The sequence below is a fragment of the Gopherus evgoodei genome, chromosome 2 (assembly GCF_007399415.2).
Source record: "Gopherus evgoodei ecotype Sinaloan lineage chromosome 2, rGopEvg1_v1.p, whole genome shotgun sequence".
NCBI classification, from domain to species: domain Eukaryota; kingdom Metazoa; phylum Chordata; order Testudines; family Testudinidae; genus Gopherus; species Gopherus evgoodei.
The window spans coordinates 253192722-253212264 of NC_044323.1; the positions used below are offsets into that span (position 1 = coordinate 253192722).

The 19543-nt window shown below is 44.8% G+C and overlaps 2 protein-coding genes across 3 annotated transcripts in view; one reads left to right on the plus strand and one right to left on the minus strand.

Annotated features, from left to right (window-relative positions):
• The window catches only part of FAM92A (family with sequence similarity 92 member A), a 61244-nt gene extending 47646 nt beyond the window's left edge, over positions 1–13598 (plus strand). The window contains exon 9 of the mRNA XM_030553473.1: positions 11422–13598. Within this exon, the coding sequence (XP_030409333.1) occupies positions 11422–11475 (54 nt within the window). The 3' untranslated portion in view covers positions 11476–13598. The remainder of the gene's footprint in view (positions 1–11421) is intronic.
• Positions 13013–19531, minus strand: RBM12B (RNA binding motif protein 12B). 2 transcript variants are annotated; one of them, XM_030553469.1, is made up of 3 exons: positions 19267–19531; positions 16478–16523; positions 13013–15772 (listed from the first exon to the last, which is right to left on the minus strand). In XM_030553469.1, the coding sequence occupies exon 3, from the start codon at positions 15742–15744 to the stop codon at positions 13672–13674; it is 2073 nt and encodes a 690-aa protein (XP_030409329.1). In that variant the 5' UTR covers positions 15745–15772; positions 16478–16523; positions 19267–19531; the 3' UTR covers positions 13013–13671. The 2 variants fall into 2 exon arrangements, with proteins under 2 accessions (XP_030409329.1, XP_030409330.1); XM_030553470.1 differs by having other exon boundaries at positions 13013–16523.
• Positions 19532–19543: the final 12 nt, after the last annotated feature.

Sequence of the window (19543 nt, forward strand, 5' to 3'; positions counted from 1 at the left end):
TGTGTATATAGTTCAAAGTTATATAGTTTTAGTTAATTTTTATTGTTCATAGTTAGTGTATAGTTAAGAGGGGTTCGGGGATTAGCCCCTTCCCTGCACCCAGTGCTGGGGCCCATGCCTGGTTCACCGGGTTTCAAACCGTGCTCGGCCTGTCATAAGCCGATGCCGACAGGAGATCCACATGACTCCTGCCTTAAGTGCCTCAGGGAATCTCACCTGACAGATAAGTGTCGCATTTGCAAGGATTTTAAGCCGAGAACAAAAAAGGACTGGGACTTTCGGCTAAAGCAGCTCCTCATGGAGGCGGCTCTTACTCCTCCGCCTTCGGCACCGAGCCCTGGTCAATCGGCGGGCAGAAGCGCCTCCTTGGCACTGGACTGCACCGGTACTGCCAAGGCCTCTCGGCACCGGCTGTCACCGGCACCGCAGTCAACTCGGCACCATTCCCTCTTCCCGAGGTCGAGAAAGCCTAAGTCTCCTGCTGCTTCCATGCCACCTGCACCGCAGCCAGAGAGCTCATCTAAGTCGGATCGCCTGGCACTGACACCTGCCGCGGCACCGGCCACAGCGGCACCGGCCACAGCGGCACCGTCGATTCCGGTCCCACAAGGGCCGTCAAGTCCGGTGCCTGTCAGCTCCCCGGCGCGAGCCGCGGTTGAGCTTACTATTCCATCCATGCCGGAGGCGTTCTCAACGGCGAGGGATCTGATTGCCATGACAGAGTCAACGCTGCCTCAACCCCCGGCACCACCGGTGCAGGTAATACAGTCTATCAGCAAGCCTGCCTTGATAAGACCATCCTCTGTCAGCACAGTACAGTGGCACCGTTCACGATCACGGTCCCACAGACGTTCTAGGTCCCGTCGGTGCTCCCGCTCCTGACGCCGCTCACAGTCCCAGCACCGTTCTCCTCCTCGGTACCAGTCGCACTCGCGGCACCGTTCAGTATCCCGTTCGCCGGCCCGCTACTCTCGGCACCGTTCCAGCTCCCGGCACCACTCCAGGCACCGTGACTCCCGTAGCCGCTCCCAACGTCGAGCCTCAAGATCTTGGTCGACCTCCCAGCATCGCTCCAGTCGCAGGTCCCTATTTCGTTCCTGGTGCCGAGTAGAGCAAGGTCTGCTAGAGACAGAGACTCTGCCCAGGGCTTTTCAGCCCCTCCATGGCCATCCAGACATGCATCAGTGTCGTCCCACGCGGACAGCTCTTATGCACAGGAGCGTGATTCTGATGTGCCCACCAGAGTCTTCCAAGAGACCCAGGCCCAGGATCAAGGACCCCATCAGTGGTCTTTCTGGACACCTTGGGCATACTACCAGGCCCAAGGCGTACCAGTAGTTCCGTCCCGCTCTGTCCCATCAGAGCACCGAGTGCCAGAGGTGATGGTTAGCCATCCCCCTCCGACTGCTACGGAGGAAGCCCCAGTTCACCCACCGGACTCCCAAGTTCCACTGGAGCAGGAGGTCGCCCAAGAGCAAGAGACCACACAGGACCCGCTCGTTGCCAGCATCTCCTCTTCCTCTTCTCCAGAGGAGGCGGTGGCAGGAACATCCTCCTCGGGCCCTCCTCCAATCGACCTGAAAGCCCATCAGGACCTCCAAAGGAGGGTAGCACTCAATATGAACCTCCAGGCAGAGGAGGTCCCGGAGGTAGAGGTAGAGTCTCCAGCCTCTATCCCTCCTGCAGCCAGGGGAGTTGAGTATAAATATATGGTGCCCTCTAAAGGGTACGAGTACTTATATGTCCATCCTCCTCCCTGCTCACTAGTCGTCCAGTCTGTTAATGAGAGGGAACACCATGGCCAGCAGGCGCCAGCCCCGAAATCGAAGGAGGCTAGGCAAATGGACTTACTCGGCCACAAAGTGTCCTCGGAAGGTGCCCTACAGCTCCGGGTGGCAAATCAACAAGCCTTGCTTAGCCGCTAAAATTATAACACCTAGGTGGCGGTGGATAAGTTTATGGAGCTTATCCCTCAAGAATCCCACCAAGAGTTCGCTGCCCTCTTGAAGGAATGGAAAAAGGTGGCCAGAACTTCCCTCCAAGTCTCGTTGGATGCAGCCGACTCAGCAGCCAGGACTCTGGCCTCGGGTGTTGCCATGAGGCGCATCTCATGGCTTCAGGTTTCAAGCCTCCCACCGGAGCTGCAGTATACCATTCAGGACTTACCATTTGATGGTAAAGGCCTCTTCTCGGAAAAGACTGACCCCAGGCTGCAAAGCCTGAAGGACAACAGGGTCATAATGCACTCTCTCGGCATGCATACACCGGTGACCCAATGCAGGCCTTTCCGTCCTCAGCCTCACCACTCATACTCTGCACCTAGAGAAAGACAGGACTTTGGCAGGCGGCGCGGCTGAGGTGCTCGCAGACGACCATCAGGACCCCAAGGGGGCCAAAAACAACATCCCTCAAAACCGCCACCAGGACCAAAGACGAACTTTTGAAGGTGCGCCCAGGGGCAGCATACCAGTTGCAGGCCAGAATCCCTCTCCTCCCTTCTCGAACCGTCTCTCCTACTTCCTCCCGGCGTGGTCCCAGTTAACTTCTGATCGCTGGGTCCTACGCACGGTAGAGTATGGGTACCACCTCCAATTTATTTCAACCCCATCCTCCTACCCTCCAACCCTGTCCCTCTTCAGGGACCCCTCTCACGAGCAATTCCTCTTACAAGAGGTGCGGACGCTCCTCGCCATGGGAGCTATAGAGGAGGTACCAATGGACGAAAGGGGCAAGGGGTTTTACTCCAGTTATTTCCTAATCCCCAAGTCGAAGGGAGGTCTCAGATCAATCCTAAACCTGCGAGGACTCAACCAGTTTATGATAAAGTTGAAGTTCCACATGGTGTCCCTGGGGACCATTATCCCGTCCTTGGATCCTGGAGATTGGTATGCCACCCTTGATATGAAGGACGCATACTTTCACATCGCCATTTTTCCTCTGCACAGGAGATACCTCTGCTTTGTAGCCAATCGTCAGCACTTCCAGTTTAGGGTCCTGCTGTTTGGCCTTTCTACAGCCCCAAGGGTATTTACAAAGTGTATGGCCGTAGTCGCCGCCTACCTCCGCTGACGTCGGATATACGTTTTTCCGTATATGGATGATTGGCTCATCCGAGGGGCCTCCAAGACACAAGTCACTCAGCATGTGGGCATCGTCAAGGACCTAGTCACACGTCTAGGCCTGATGATCAATACAGAAAAATCCACTCTGGTTCCCACGCAGAGGTTAGACTTCATAGGAGCTATCCTGGACTCCAATCTAGCCAGAGCCTGCTTACTACAGCCGCGGTTTCAGGCAATGGCAACAATCATCCGAGGTCTACAGAATTTCCCGACAACCTCGGCTCGCACTTGTCTCGGTCTCCTGGGTCACATGGTTGCCTGCACGTTTGTAACCAAACACGCCAGGCTCCGCCTCCGTCTGCTCCAAGTTTGGCTCAACTCAGTATAGCGCCCGGGCAGGGACCCAATAGACACAATAGTCACCATTCCCCCGAGCACCTTAGGCTCCCTAGAATGGTGGCTATCTCCCTCCCTGGTGTGTGCAGGGATGCCGTTCCATCCGCCCCAACCCTCAATGTCCCTGACGACGGACACATCATTTCTCGGCTGGAGTGCTCACCTCGGTCACCTTCGTACTCAAGGCCTTTGGTCATCTCAGGAGCTGGCATTACACATAAATGTCCGAGAACTGAGAGCAGTCTGCCTGGCATGCCAGCAACAGTTGCGAAACCGTTGTGTCTCAGTGTTTACAGACAACACAATGGCCATGTACTACATAAACAAACAGGGAGGGACACGATCCTCCCCCCTTTGTCAGGAGGCCATCCAACTCTGGGACTTTTGCAGTGCCCACTCAATAGATCTGGTAGCGTCCTTTCTCCCACGCATTCAGAACACTCTGACGGATCAACTCAGCAGGTCTTTCCTGTCTCATGAGTGGTCGATCCGCCCGGATGTTATTCATTCTGTTTTCCAGAAGTGGGGATTTCCCCACATAGACCTGTTTGCTTCCCGCGAGAACAGGAAATGCCAGATGTTCTGCTCCTTCCAAGGTCTCTCCCCGGGATCGATCTCGGACACTTTCCTGATGCTGTGAAGAGCCAGCTCCTTTATGCCTTCCCACCATTCCCGCTGGTTCACAAGGTCCTGCTAAAACTCCACAGGGACAGAGTGCGCATCATCATGATCGCTCCAGCGTGGCCCAGGCAGCACTGGTACACCACGTTGCTCGACCTGTCGATAGCCAACCCAATTACCCTGCCACTCCACCCAGACCTCACAACTCAGGACCACGGCAGACTTCACCACCTGGACCTGCAGGCCCTTCACCTCACGGTGTGGCTAAACCCGTCAGAGTTACGTTGCTCTGCATCAGTACAACAAGTTCTCCTGGGTAGCAGGAAACCTTCCACCCGGTCAACGTATCTGGCCCAGTGGAAGCGTTTCTCCTGCTGGTGCAAAACGCTTAATCTTACTCCCACTGAGGTCTCGATCCCCTCTATTTTGGACTACCTCTAGTCTCTCAAACAGGAGGGCCTACCAGTATCATCACTGAGGGTACACTTGGCAGCCATCTCTACCACCTTCCACCCAGGCAAAGGTGTCTCACACTCCCTGGACGTCCGTAGAGCGCTCACTTTTTATACTGAGTGGACAAAACCCTTTCGTAAAATGCCCCAACTCTTTGTCACAGTAGCAGACCGAATGAAAAGTCTACCTGTTTCCTCTCAGAGGATCTCATCTTGGGTGACGGCGTGCATCCGCACTTGTTATGATTTGGCTCATATTTCCCCAAGCCACATCACCGTGCATTCTACCAGGGCTCAGGCTTCATCTGCTGCCTTTCTGGCTCGTGTACCTATCCAGGAGATATGTCGCGCAGCTACCTGCTCCTCGGTCCACACCTTTGCTTCACATTATGCTCTGGTTCAACAGTCCAGAGATGATGTAGCCTTTGACTCAGCAGTTTTGCATTCTGCAACATCTCACTCCGACCCCACGGCCTAGGTAAGGCTTGGGAATCACCTAATTGGAATGGATATGAGCAAGCACTCGAAGAAAAGACGGTTACTCACCTTTGTAACTGTTGTTCTTCGAGATGTGTTGCTCATATCCATTCCAAACCCACCCTCCTTCCCCACTGTCGGAGTAGCAGGCAAGAAGGAATTGAGAGGCGGTTGGGTTGGCAGGGGTATATATCCGGCGCCATAGCAGCACCACTCTAGGGGGTACCTAGCCGACCCACCGAGCGTTGCTAGGGTAAAAATCTTCTGGCAAACGTGCATGCGGTGCGCACACACCTAATTGGAATGGATATGAGCAACACATCTCGAAGAACAACAGTTACAAATGTGAGTAACCGTCTTATCAATGTTTCACAACTGATTTGGAAGGATATATCGAGTGGGGTTGCACAGGGACCTGGCCTAGGTCCAGTTCTATTCAGTATCTTCATAAGTGATTTGGATAATGGCATAGAGTACACTTATAAAGTCTGTGGATAATACAGAGCTGGGAGGGGTTTACAAGTGCTTTAGAGGACAGAATTAGAATTCAAAATGATCTGGACAAATTCGAGAAATGATCTGAAATAGAGAGGATGAAATTCAACACAGAACAAATGCAAAATACTACCCTTAGGAAGGAATAATTGCACAAATACAAAATGGGAAAAAGATTGCCTAGAGAGAAGTACTGCAAAAAAGTATCTGAGTTATAGTGGATCACGAACTAAATAAGTCAACAATGGAACTCTTACCAAAAAAAAAGCAAACATTCTAGGATGTATTAGTACGAGTGTTGTAAGCAAGACATGAGAAGGCATTCTTCCACTCTATTCAGCAATGATAAGGCCTCAGCTGGAGGACTGTGTCCAGTTTTGGGTACCACACTTCAGGAGAGATGTGGACAAATTGGAGAAGGTCCAGAGAACAGCAACAAAAATAATTAAAGGTCTAGAAAACATGACCTATGAGGAAAGATTGAAAAAACTGGGTTTGTTTAGTCTGAAGAAGAGAAGACTCAGGGAAGACATGAGTCTTCAAGTACATAAAAGGTTGTTATAAAGAAGAGGGTGATAAATTGTTCTCCTTAATCACCGGGGACAGGACAAGAAGCAATGGTCTTAAATTGTAGCAAGGGAGATTTTGGTTAGCCGTTAGGAAAAAATTCCTAAATGAGGTTAAGCACTGGAACAAGTCATTGAGGAAGGCTGTGGAATCTCTACCACTGGAGATTTTTAAGAACAGGTTAGAAAAAGACCTGTCAGGAATGGTCTAAATAATATTCAGTCCTGCCACCGTGCAGGGGAAGGGACTACATGACCTACTGAGGTCCCTTCCAGTTCTACACTGCTATGATTACTCTGTTAAAAATGTACACCTTATTTCCAGTCTGAATTTGTCTAGATACAACCTCCAGGCATTGGATTTTTATATCTTTCTCTGCTAGACTGAAGAGCCCGTTATCAAATATTTGTTCCCCACGTATTCATATATTGTAATTCAATTACCCATATCCCATCTCTTCGTTAAAGTAAAGGGATTGAGCTCCTTGATTCTGTCACTATAAGCAGGAACGGCGCCAAGGTTTCTGACGCCCTAGATGAATGGCCATTTCACCGCCCCCCACAGCCCCGGTGGACCTACCGCAGTCATGCCGGCGGGCGGTCCGCTGGTTTAAAGGCTCCAGTGGACCTGCCGCAGGCATGACTGCGGTAGATCCGCCGAAGCCTTTAGACCAGTGGATTGTCCGCCAAAATGACTGCGGCAGCTCCACTGGAGCCTTTCCAGCAGCGGACTGTCCACCGCCATGACTGCGGTAGATCCACCAGACCCGCATGCCGCCCCTCCCGGCAAAATAGCGCCCCCCAAAAATTCTGGCGCCCTGGGCCATTGCCTAGGTTGCCTAAATGGTAGCGCCGGCCCTGACTATAAGGCATGTTTTCTAATCCTTTAATCATTCTCCAGGCTTTCCTCTTCACCTTCTCTCATTTATCAACATCCTTCCTGAATTGTGGGCACCAGAACAGCACACAATATTCCAGCAGCAGTCACACCAGTTCCAAATATGGAGGTAAAATAACCTCTCTGCTCCTATTCAAAGTTCCCATTTATGCATCCTGGGATCACATTAGGTCTTTTGGCCACAGTGTCACACTTGGAGCTCATGGTCAGCTGACTATCCACCACAACCGCTAAATCTTTTCCAGTCACTGCTTTTACGATACGGTATGGGGTACATTCTTTGTTCTCCCATGTACATATTTACATTTAGCTATATTAAAACATCTACAGTATGCATGTACAGTTTACCAAGCAATCTTTTAAACAGTACTTTTGATTAGAATGTAACTTGACAATGAACACTTGTTGCAGCCACAATACTGGGAGCTGGACAATTTTAACCCCGTTTCTAAATTGCTCAATTTAATAAGAATTTTGAAAAGTGACCTGCAAAAGTGCAAAATATGGACTCATTCCCTTTTGCTGTATTATGATGCATGAGAAGGATATGAAAGGTTTGTTTTAATACTTCCTGCTTGTTTCTTACATTATAGATTCAGATATTTTCTATCTGAGAAACTAGAGAAGAGTGGTCTAATCTCACAAAAAACATAGCTGAGGAATTGAGAGCAATGAATTTTTAGTTCCACTACTTTGAACTGTTTTTGTTGCCATCTACTTAATATCTGACATTCCCCTCATCCCCCTTCAGTTATTGTGGGGGAGAGTTTTCTATACACATTAAAACCTCCAACCTCTGTTCCAGTAAAAGCAGGGGAATCTAGACTTGACATTTTTGGAATTTCTAAGGCAGAAAGATCCATTATACCTATACTTCTAGGCTTTAATATGTCATAAGTGGGGGAGGGGTGATGCAAAATAATTATTTTGAGTTATATATAATTCAGAATAAATTTAATGTGATCAAGACCTGTGTGAACTATTACCTTTTTGCATACAATTTAATTCCTGGACTTGTGTGAGGGGGTATGAAGTGCACTTCTTGAAGTGCCATTTACAACAAGGGATCGTGTGAGATATCTCCACCAGTGCTCATGTTTGATTATATAGATAGTTTTACCATAGCCTCAGTTCGAATTAATAGCAGAGGTGGGGGAAAGGGAGGTGAGGTGGAAAAGTCAAACACTGGCCTCCCGAAGTACAAAGCACAGTATGGAATATAAAAACAACCAAATTCAGGAACTGACATGAAAGAACACTTCTCTTTTTTTCAGCCTTACAATCTATAAACCAGTGAATCAAATGCTCAAGATTCTAATTGGGAAGCCTTTCCTTATTTTATTCTAGATCTGAAAACAGACCTCACAGATTTGTATTTTCACATTCTTGTAAAACTGTCAAGTAGTACTTCAAGTACAGATATAGTGAAAAAATTGAGTGAAAGTTACACCCCCTTCAGCAGACCTATGCTCCTATGTAGTACAAGGTATAGGATATTGACTAATCCATTTTTATTATCAGTAGAGTGTAGAACTGTTCTCACTTCTGCATTATCAATAGCAGTAGCTTAGTTCTGATTGTGGAATATTTAAAAATAGGAATGAGAAGGTTGCATAAATGCTGGGTGTTAGTTCTTCAGCACATTTTCCCTAGCACTTAAGGCTTTGGGGCCACTGATGGTAGCAGAAGCCAGGCTCCTTAATTGTTACTGCACACCAGCCCCTGCTGAGTATACATGCTGCTCTTCGGAAAATACCAGTCAGTTCCTTCTTGACTTTAATCAGCAATGAGCATATCACTCTCCTGCAGACCTCAACACTTAATCAGATCCCAAATATACCTTGTTATCTTTCATCTCTGCCTTAATGAGAAGTACCTGAGACCTACCTGTTCCAGATCATTAGCATAGTGGTGATTTTGGCATGCCACACTGCTGCCTGAGCCTAGCTCAGTGAGGTTGACATTTGTTCTACTGGTCCAGCACTTTCCTTGCCAATGAGTTATTTCCTGTACTTCAGGAATGGCATCTAAGAAGGAAGACTGCTCAGCAGCTTCAGACCCTGTCAGAACAGCATCAAAGAGAGGACAACGATTGTGGCGGATTCTGAAGCAGAGGGAACAACAGTGTACTGCATTGCCAGATATATTTGTTACAGTTTAAGCCATCCAAGAATGCTTAGTGCCACCACTGCCTGCATCAATACAGACCAGATCCAACTCGACTTTCAGTTTGAGACTGAGTTTGTTCTATCTGGATGTACTGCCCCCATCTCTCTGATACCGGGGAATAGAGAATTTATCTAAGCAGGTAGATAATATGTAAAAATACTGGAGAACTAGACTTCCAGCTACCTTTTCCCAGTACAGTAATGCAGCTCATCAGCATCCTTTCCCAATAATTTTCCTCTAAGCCAGATGAATTGAGTATTGCAATGTACTTTTCTAAAGACTATCTAGGACTTGTATGACGTGTCTGAAAGTAACTGAACCATGGTAGAATATGACTGTAGCTAACCTATAAAGCCAAAATGTAACACTCAAGAAAGCCCTGATATATTAAGAAAGCCATGATAGGTACATATTTTTCATGGCAACATTTCTTTGTTAAATAATGTTCTTCTGGCATTTCCACCACTAGAGGCTGCAGGGGATCAGTGCTTACTGTTGCATCCAAGACCATTATAAATTATGGGTGACCTGCAAGAGGTTTAAATTTTACTCCTTAATAGTGTATGAAGATGACCTTTATGGATTTTTGCCATAGAAAAATCAGGAATATCGAGTTGGATCTTTCCTAAGGATTTCATTGATGTCCCTGGCTCTGAGTTTATATGGTAAAGGGGCAGAGGTCTACATCTTTATCAAAGCCATCTTTTCTTTTCACTGTTCATTAGTCACTGGAGTTAAAGATGGTAAAAAAATGGCTTTTTTAACAGTCTAACCAAAATATCTTCCCCAGTACATTAGTTAGTTTTATTTCTTACCGTGTACAATTACTGAAAGATTCCAGTTTTCCCTATCATAACTGTTGGTTCTAGCCTATCGATAAAAAGAACTTGCCAGTAAAATATATAATGAACTACAGCCCTGGAGATGGAGAAGCCATTTTATATAGACAGCTGCATAGAACTACACACTTCAAAGAAACAGCAAATATGTTGTGAGATTTATATATTTTTACTTCCAGATGCCTGTTAGTACGCAGCATAAAGATTGTAAAGCTTCAAAAATGCAGGAACTTGGTTGAAAGAATTAGCAATTTTTTCCATTAGTTGAGATACTGGGTTTTGTAAGAGCTGGAAGAACTGTGGACTTTAAAATAAGTTAAAAGTGGTGTACAGAAATCTTACCAAAAGCTTTTTCCAGATGAAATTCATTATATTTTGTATTTGTAACTGCAATGACAGATTTCCTGTCTGGAATTTTTTTCTAACTCAGAGATTAGACAAAATTATGTTCACTTTATTTTGACAACTCTCTGGAATAGTAGTTTTGATATTGATTTTAAGTGCTATTTCAAAATAAAAACTGGCAGGAGGACTCAAAACCAGCTTACTGCGAAATTACTTTCAACTAGAAATTTAAACGTGAGGCAAGAGTAGGTAAAATTTTTAAACGCAACTCAGGAGCCTAAGTCACTTTTGAAAGTTTTACTGTATCTCTTAATTTCTCAGCTCACAGGTTTCTTCATGTACAGGCAGAGCAATGCCTTTTCCATCTTTAAAGCAGAAGTATTGAAAGCCATTTTCCTAGCCTTTGAAAAAAAGATGGGACTACTCACAAGGAACATTCAAAAACAGTTACCATTTAAATTATTTATTTAAAAAAAATATAAGAGATGATAATGCTGCTTGCTCTTCTTCCTCTATTCCTAACATTAGTACACAAAATAAATTTCTGAATGATAGAAAAAATTTCAGTAGCAATAAAGCGGCCAGAAGTTTTCCAGCATTTCATTTTAAAAATTTGGTAAAAGTAATTAAGCTTTTCCTATAGCAAATTGTTTAATGTATTACAGATCTCATGTGAAGTTTTATGCAAGCTTGTGTTCCTATAAGTAGGTAACATTCAACAAATCCCCATCATAAGCAGACTTTATTTTGATCTTAAAATCCAAACTGATTTCAAGTCACTACTACTTTCATGGTGTCCCAGATAAGATTAGTAAGGGGAAAAAATGCACTGTATGGCATGCTTGTATGATATATGAAAGTTTTTGATTAATCAGCCCCTCCTCTTTCAATTCAAAAGGCAGGCTGTTTCATCTACTATGCCTTTTTTACTGCCAAAAACTGCTCTCTCTTATTGACAGTTCTGGCTCTTCATCTGCTCCTTTTAACCTTTCTCCATTGATATGCAGTGGCACACACTAACCCTCATATCCAAATCATACAAAACCCCAGAAATTCATTGACCAAGGAGTAGGAAAACCTAAACTTCTCTCTCTTCTGCAGTACAAGAATGCTGGCAAACCCTCATGGAACTCACATGAACAGTGCTTTACATGATGAAGGATCCATTACATGGCATCAGAAGAACTAACAGTTATTACAAAAACTCAGAACTGTTTTAAAATACAGTAATAACCCACAACTCTGTATAGTTTAGAGCTATCAGTAAGAGTGCCACTATCACGATTGAGATTTTTTACACTACTTGCAATGAATTAAACTGTGTATTAATATTTACTGTTTGAATTGTAAGAAGGCAGATACAATAGGGAACTCATGCATTAAAATGATACTGTGGGGGTCTCTGACAGTCAGATAAAAGACAGGGTAGACTTTTAAGCATCTAAATTCTATCAGTTCCGTTTTGTAAATCTCCCACTCAATTTAATTAATCATGTTTTTTGATCTTGTTATATCTTATAATGCAAAATACATCACAAATAGAGGGAACCTAACTTATTTTGTGAACTACAAAAGAAACAAGAAGCAACCTCACTTTCTATTGCTCATTTCAATTTTAAAAGTAGCAGCATACTACTTAGAAAAGCATTCTAAACATCGAGATTTAAGCCAAGGTCTTTGTCATTCCTATAGGAAAAGGTCAGTAAATAACTGGATGTAACTGAGTAGGTGCCACTGACATGCTGCTCAGATGTTAGTAAGTCTGTACAGCATGGTCACTGAACTAGCTTGCATTTAAGAATTTTGTTGTAACTACCAACTTATTCCTAATAATAATTTCAAGAATGTGGATATGGGACACTAAAAAACCCATATCCTACTTTCACTCTCCACTATTGACAATATATTACGCTGAGACAGAACAGAAAATCCCACCAGATTTTGAACATAGATTTCAGAGGAGCGGTTCTCAACCCAGCTGTGTGCTAAAAAAAATTCAAAATTTGTCGCTCTGGTCTGGTGGGGGGAAGGGCTGGCTGAGGGAAGGACAGTGCCTGGCAGCCTACAGGAGCGCTCCTAACAGCAGGGGGCTGGTAAGTGCCGCAGGGGTGCAGGAGAGTAGGTCTCTGGGCAGGTTGGGGGGGGGGGTTCACGTGCTTGGAACTAGGAGTTTGCAGGGGTCTGCAGCACCCCCAGGTTTTAGATGGGCTCTGCTCCTGGACCCGTACCTCGGGCCTGGCTGACTACCTGCACCAGGTGCTCCGCTCCTAGCTAGCCGCCAGGCACCCCGGCTACCTGGCTCCATGTGGCAGGCTCCTGGGGTCCAGGTTGCGGGGTCTGGCTGCTGGCCCCACACAACAGGTCCTGGGGTCCAGCTGCTGGGTCCCGCGCCCAAGGTTGCTATCCCGCCCTGTGGAGGGGTCTCTGGGTGGAGGGCACTGGGCATACAGGACTGTGGGAAATTTGGGGGAGGGGGCAGGGGGCGGAGGCACTGTGGTTCTCAACCTACAGCCCACAATGATAAATAGGTTGAGAACCAGTTTTAGAGTCAAAAGTGACCAACATGTGCAAAGAGCAGTGTATACTGAATATCTATTTTTCACCCCTTCCATGAATGATGGTCAGCATGATTCTGACCAAGGGTTCGATAAATAAGTGTACACAAAGAAATTTTAAACAGGTAATCCACATAGCTGTAAATCCTTTTATTTATTTTTTTAAAAGTTGCACAGCCAGCTAACATGAACAGGAAACTAATTTTATGAGAATAACTTGAGATGCCTGTGACCACGTGAAACTGAACAAGACTAAACAGTTTACACATAAGAAATTCACTCATGTTTACAGTTTACCTATTCTAAAATATATATAGGGTTGACTATAGCCCCAAGGATATTTAGTAATGAAGGTGGCACTGAAATTGTTCTCTTTGACTAGTCTGTACAACCATGTCAGCCAGCAGTTTTACGTTTTCAAATGATGCAAAGAGTCATGGAACCATTGAATGAAAGCACAACTAAAAAAAACCCCAAATGCATTACAACTCCATGTTTGCATGTCTCAATATCAAGAACAAAGTCAACGGACAATCCATTAGGATTACTGAGCCCTCCATCTGCCATAAAAATAAAAATAAGCATAGTACACTTCTAAGATGTCTTCTAAAAAACCTTACAGATGTCAATTTGAACCAATGCAAAATAACTAAACATGACACTATTTATAACTTCCTCTCTTTATGGAAACTGTTTCTTCTGCATCTTCCAGTAACAAAAAACTGTAAATAAGAATCCATCTTACCGCATCAATACTGTGATGTCTAGAATTTTTAATCTGAGAAACATTTTCTCTTTAAAGCAAGCTTAGCTTAACTTTACGTGGGCCAATTGGTCTATCATTTAGCTCATTAATAGCAGCCATTGCTTCCTCATAATTTGTCATAGCAACAATGGCATCACCTGAAGGTAATCCGTGTTCATTACACTGTATAGAAACAGATTCTGGAATGACACCATAGCCATAGAAAAAATCCAAAATTTCATTAGGGGTGGCTCTGAATGGCAAGTTCTTTAATCTAATAGGAGTTACACGATCAGAACCACCACTGAAATTTGGATCGGACATAAATCTTCCCTCAGAAAAGCCTCCCATGTTATTGTTTCCATAATCCATCCTACCAAAAGGTTCACTATCACCACCAAAATCCATAAAAGGTGGAGGACCTCGAAAATCCTCAGGAGGTCGTCTAACATCAGGAGGATGCCTAAAGCTCCCAGGAGGACCAAATGAGTGCATAGGTAGTCCTTGTGGTTGTCCAGGTGGTGAACCAGCTGGACGGGAATGCTCACCTCTATCATATGCCTGCATTTTTCCACTTGGTGCTGATGGTGGAACATTTAAACCAAACTCCTGCATCTGTTCTTCAGATATAAGTCTTAGTAGTACCTCTGTTCCCAAGAACCTTCGACGATTTAAACTTTCTGCTTTCATTGCCTGCTCTTCAGATTTAAATTTTACCAATGCTTCTCCCAGCCCAACTCCTTTGTCATCATAAAGCAAGTAGACATCATCTTCATCAATAGCAAACCCTGCAAAGAACTTTTGTACTTCAACTTTTGTCACATCAAATGGAAAGTTTCTTATATATATGCACATCTTTGGGCCAGAATGCCCCTCCCGATAACTTTTTTCCGATACAGCCTGTCCAGGCCGATCTCTTTCTTGTGAGCTCTTCCTCTCATATGACTCAATTAGTTTCAACATAGATTTTCTAGAAATAGGAAAAATGTAAACAGGACGATTGAAAAGAGGCATCCTGTGATGTTCCAGAGCAATATCAAAATCTTTCTGATTCTTCAACATCAAAAACGCATTTCTTGTCCTCCTTTGATGCTTGTCCAGTAAAAACTTGATTTGGTTGTTAGACACATCCAGCTTTCCAAAGAAAGTTCTCAGATCTTTCTTCTCAAGATAGGTATGTAGATTTCTTAAGTGTAAGTAAAATTCCTGGCCACGAGGTGAACGAGAGCGCGTTCTTTGTCTCCTTGGAGGAGATCTTGAATGAGAATGTTTTCTTGAATGAGTATAGTTTGAACCTCTTGTTGGAGAACGCTCTTTGCTTAAGTAACGAGCAATCTCATTCTTCATGTCTATCCTGCCACCATGTTCAATCCACTGTTCTTCAGTAGCTAGACTTATTTCTATAAATCTTGGACCCATGTATTGTCTATGACGTTTAAGTCCTTCTAAGGCACCATGAGGTGTAGCAAATTTTACCAAACCATCACCATTATTTAGGCCATTGCGACGTTTTATAAAGATCACTTCCTCTACTCGTAATCCAGAAAAGAAAGCACGTACTTCATCTTCTGTTGCAGAGTACGGTATGCCATGTAGAAATAAATAAACATCATCTGAACTCAGTGACTCCTTTCTTGACTGGTTATAGTTTGATTTAGGTATACCTGGATCACCATGTCTTGTGCCATTGGTATGAAAGCCAGACTCTGGGTGATTTGATGGAACATAACCAGATTTATTTATTCCTTTTGTAATAGCTGCAACTAAGTTTGAAAGGTTCCCAACACCTGATGCACCAGAATTACTACCACCTGTTCGTCTAGACCCAGACATTGGTTCTCTTCCCCCACGATCAAATCTTTTCCGGCTCATTTCTATTGTATTTTGCATTTCAGTCTTGCTGCTGAGAAAGAGCTCTATAGGGGAGTCTTTGATAAGCTCTCCTGAACAGCTCATGGCACGTCGTGCATCTTCATCTGTTGCAAATATTATAAAAGCCTCCCCAGTTTCTCCTCCAATAATATGCACTCCTCCATCAGGAATATTCAATCCCGAGAAGAAACGGCGAATATCTGCAGGACCCGCAACAACAGGAAGCCCCTGTAAACGGATGACTACAGCCATTCTGAGCTCAACCCACAGCAAAAATCACCTGCAGACAAAAAGGTACACATGATAGCAAGTCTTTAGTACTCATCCATTACAGTATCTTAATATATAAGCTAGAGCCTTTTTAAGGAAGGTCCCTGGCTCAATCAGTCAAGATTTATGAAATCAAAAACTCTCAAATTCAAATCAGTGACCCTATTTTAATCTTAAAGTTGATTAAGTAGTCAGAATAATTAGCTACTCCACCTGGATGTATGCACATAACTGTCAATATTCCCTATCTTAAGGGCAACAAAATCCACGTAAGTCACTCTTCTCACCATCCAAGATAAGTAAGGAATGCCTCAAGTCCTTCTTGGCATGATTGCTACCTGCCAGAAATCTCTACCTGATACTAAGGACCAAAATCTTCTGTTTTAGTGTTAACAGGACACTTTCCATCATAGCACTGTGAAGTCATTACAGACAAAAAGGATAACTACTTCACTGAGAAGTAAAGTAATTCATCAACAATGATGAATTTAGACTTTCAGACAAGTTGGTCTACCAACTGACCAGTTCTGCTCACCAACGGGTATGTTTATTCAGCGTTCAACGTTGCCTCTTTCAGGTGGTCAGGATGCTAACTGCAGCAGCCACATGCACTCAGGAGAGTACGTCCTAATTCCCAGTCATAAGTATGTGAGAAAAGGCCATGAGTGATCTTTGACAATATTCAGTGATAAGCATTAAGCCTTAGGCAGCTTACCTGTTTTTGCTTGGAAGACCTGATAAATTCTGTAAAATCAACTTAACTGTGGAAAGAAAATGAAACATAATTAATGGCTGATATTTGAATTTTGGTTTACATATTGTGCCACGTTACTGTGGCATGTCCATATCAATGGATAACATTAACTGCCAAGCACTGAATTGAAACCACAATTTTGAGTAATATGGAGAATTCCTTCCTTGTTCCAAGAGAAATATAAGTGAGACATACTGTATTTCGGCACACTGCTATGCATTGCATCTCTGTCTGTGAATCCGTTTTAGATGTAGTAAAGGAAATTCAAATGTTAAGAGTGACGTCTGCAAATGATGTAAACATGCTGAGATTAACTGGTCATCAATTGTGCCACACTGAACTGTTGAAATTCAACCGAACTGCCAATAAGGTAGAGGGAAAACCCTCTGTTACTTCAGTCCTTGAAAGGTGTATAAATCCAGCTCAAGATTACATGTCCAATTCTTCCGAAATCCACCTGCTTTTGAAGTGCACGACAAAACATGCTAATCACCACCAGTCCAATATTGCACTGAAGATAGACAATCACATGAAAGAGCCAAAAATCCCAAACAGATTTCAATGAGTACATGAATTTACAAACAAATCTCATTTGCACGGTTTTCCACCCGCAAGTGCTTGCTGCATTCCAAACACGCAACCAAGAACCACTGAATGTACTCTGACAAACTACAGGATTATATACAGCTATATTACAGAAACAAGGCAAACCCATGCACTGAATTACTACCAAATTATTATTCTTTTTTTAACAAGCTGCTACTGACAATTAAGAATGCTACCACATTATACAGAAAGCCATACTGGCTACCCTACATTTTTCAGATTTCTGATCCACTTACATCTACTAATCACAAAAGCTGATCACACTTCACCTGTATTAGCACCAAAAAAGCCCAAATTTTGGTATCTGAAAAACCTTAATTTACTTCTAAACTGTCAGAATACTTCCTTTCTATAGACAAGTCTGTAAGCTAAAAAAGACTGAATGTTTGATAATTGCACTTGTAGATAAACAGCTCCTCACATCTGTATATGCTATCTTCTCAATAGATGAAACAGCAATGCCAAAGTGCAAGGAAAGAATTCAATGGGAGAGAGAATTCTCTGAAAGGGCCTTCGTTTCTTGAAAAGTCAAATCCATTTGCCCACTAATTCATGTAGCATTCTGATGTAGTCTTTCAGCAGTTTTCTAGACCTTTCTGTGTTCCTATGACCAAAAATCATTTGCCAATATTTTGTCGTCAACCCTGAACCAGGTACATTCAGTACTCCTGTGATGACAACTGTCAAGTTTCTCCATGGACACAATAAACAACTTCTCGTGCCTGAACCAGACAAGTTAATTTCAGATCGCCACATAAAATAAAATCAATGTTAAGCTGTTCCACAGATAGAAATGCAAGTTAAACTAATAAATTTTTGCTAGCTGTTCATCCAAACAATCAAGAGATGGTAACAAATGTAGACAAGTCATTAGATGGCTTAAATGAATAACCCAAGGAGATGAAATGTAGTTTAAAAAAAGTTGGTTTTTTTTAAACACGTTAAGTCCAAATCAGCAGTAGAATAAGGCCTTCACAGAACAAATGTTTAGATAAATGGATAAGACTTTTGGGAAAGCATCACGTACTCACCAATTCAAAGCACAAAGGCTTCATTAAATAATGTTTTCAACAACACATCAATAAGAAGTACACAAGACTAGGACTATACTTTCAGTTCATCACCTAGCAAAACCTTATACCATACTCACTTTCACTACCAAATAGAATCAAACATTTCATAAAACTAGGTCTCCATAACACTGATGCTTAGTTATCACTGTATAATTTCCCATACCCAGATCCCATGCAATCAAATTCATGGTCTGGGAAGGCCAACTGAAGAAAATCCAGCATAAGCCACAGGATGGCATTAACTGAAACTAAATAAACTAAAGTGGGTGAACAGTGTTTATGAATTTTATTAGAACAAAACTGGTAAGTCGGTAAGCAATTCCCTATATCAGCTGCTGGCAAAAAATGGATTTAACAGTCAAACCAAGAAGTTTATCAACTAGGAGATTTAGTTTCGCTGGAGCAACATCTGAGTGAAGTCTGCAGACAGGCCCGTTGCACGGGCGGCTTCGGCGAGGCGCTGCTATTTAGGAGAAGCCAGCAAGTGTCGAGCCTGAGACAGCGAGCGATCCCACAAACTGAAGACCTCAGTCCCCACACTCCGCAAGCCGATTAGGGCCACTGCCGACGCATCACAAGCCTAGAAAGCACAGCACCTTCCGCCTCCACGCGGGGAACGACCCGGGCGCCTCCAGCACCAGCTCGCACGTTCGCCGGTATCCTCCATCCAGAGGCCAACGGGGCCCGGGAGGGGTCGCTCCGCCCATGCCAGGTGCGCCCCAGTGCCGCCAGAGGCCGTCTGTGATCCGATCCTGCGGAGAACAAGCCCGGCCTCCCCGCGGCACCGGGGCGGGAGGGGACAGGACGGGGCACGGGGGCGGATATCCAGGCTCACGGTTGAGGCGGACCATCCGGAGCGGTCGATAGGACTCCATATGCGACAGCATCACAGAGACCAGGCCAGGACTCCAGCGGAGCCCGCCTAGGCAGCTGGAGAAACCGGCAGCGCGTCTCCGCCCCGTGGCCATCGCGCAGCGCAGACCCTCCGCCCGGGGATAGGCGGGCAAGCGCACCGCCCGGGGGAAGAGGAACTCCCCCAGCCCGCTTCCCTCGCCCCACCCACGTACACACCGCTGCCCGCCACACGAGGGAGAGGCTCCCCGCAGAGCGCCTCGCTCCGTGTCCCCGCGGCTCCGGAGAAGCAGCAACAAGATGGCGTCCTCTCTCGCTTTCCCCTTTCCCAACTGACCGGGCCCACACGCATGCGCGCACCGTACGCTACAGTTCAGCCTACACTACACATGCGCGACCCTGCAGCCTCTTCCCGCCCGAGTGATTTACGCCAGGCTTAGCTTTACGCATGTGCAAACTCGACTTCCTATGGCAGAGTGTCACCGCAACCTCTTCT

Bases quoted from the DNA above. Each gene is read 5' to 3' on its own strand.
- RBM12B (XM_030553469.1), bottom strand. From the start codon at position 15,744: ATGGCTGTAGTCATCCGTTTACAGGGGCTTCCTGTTGTTGCGGGTCCT.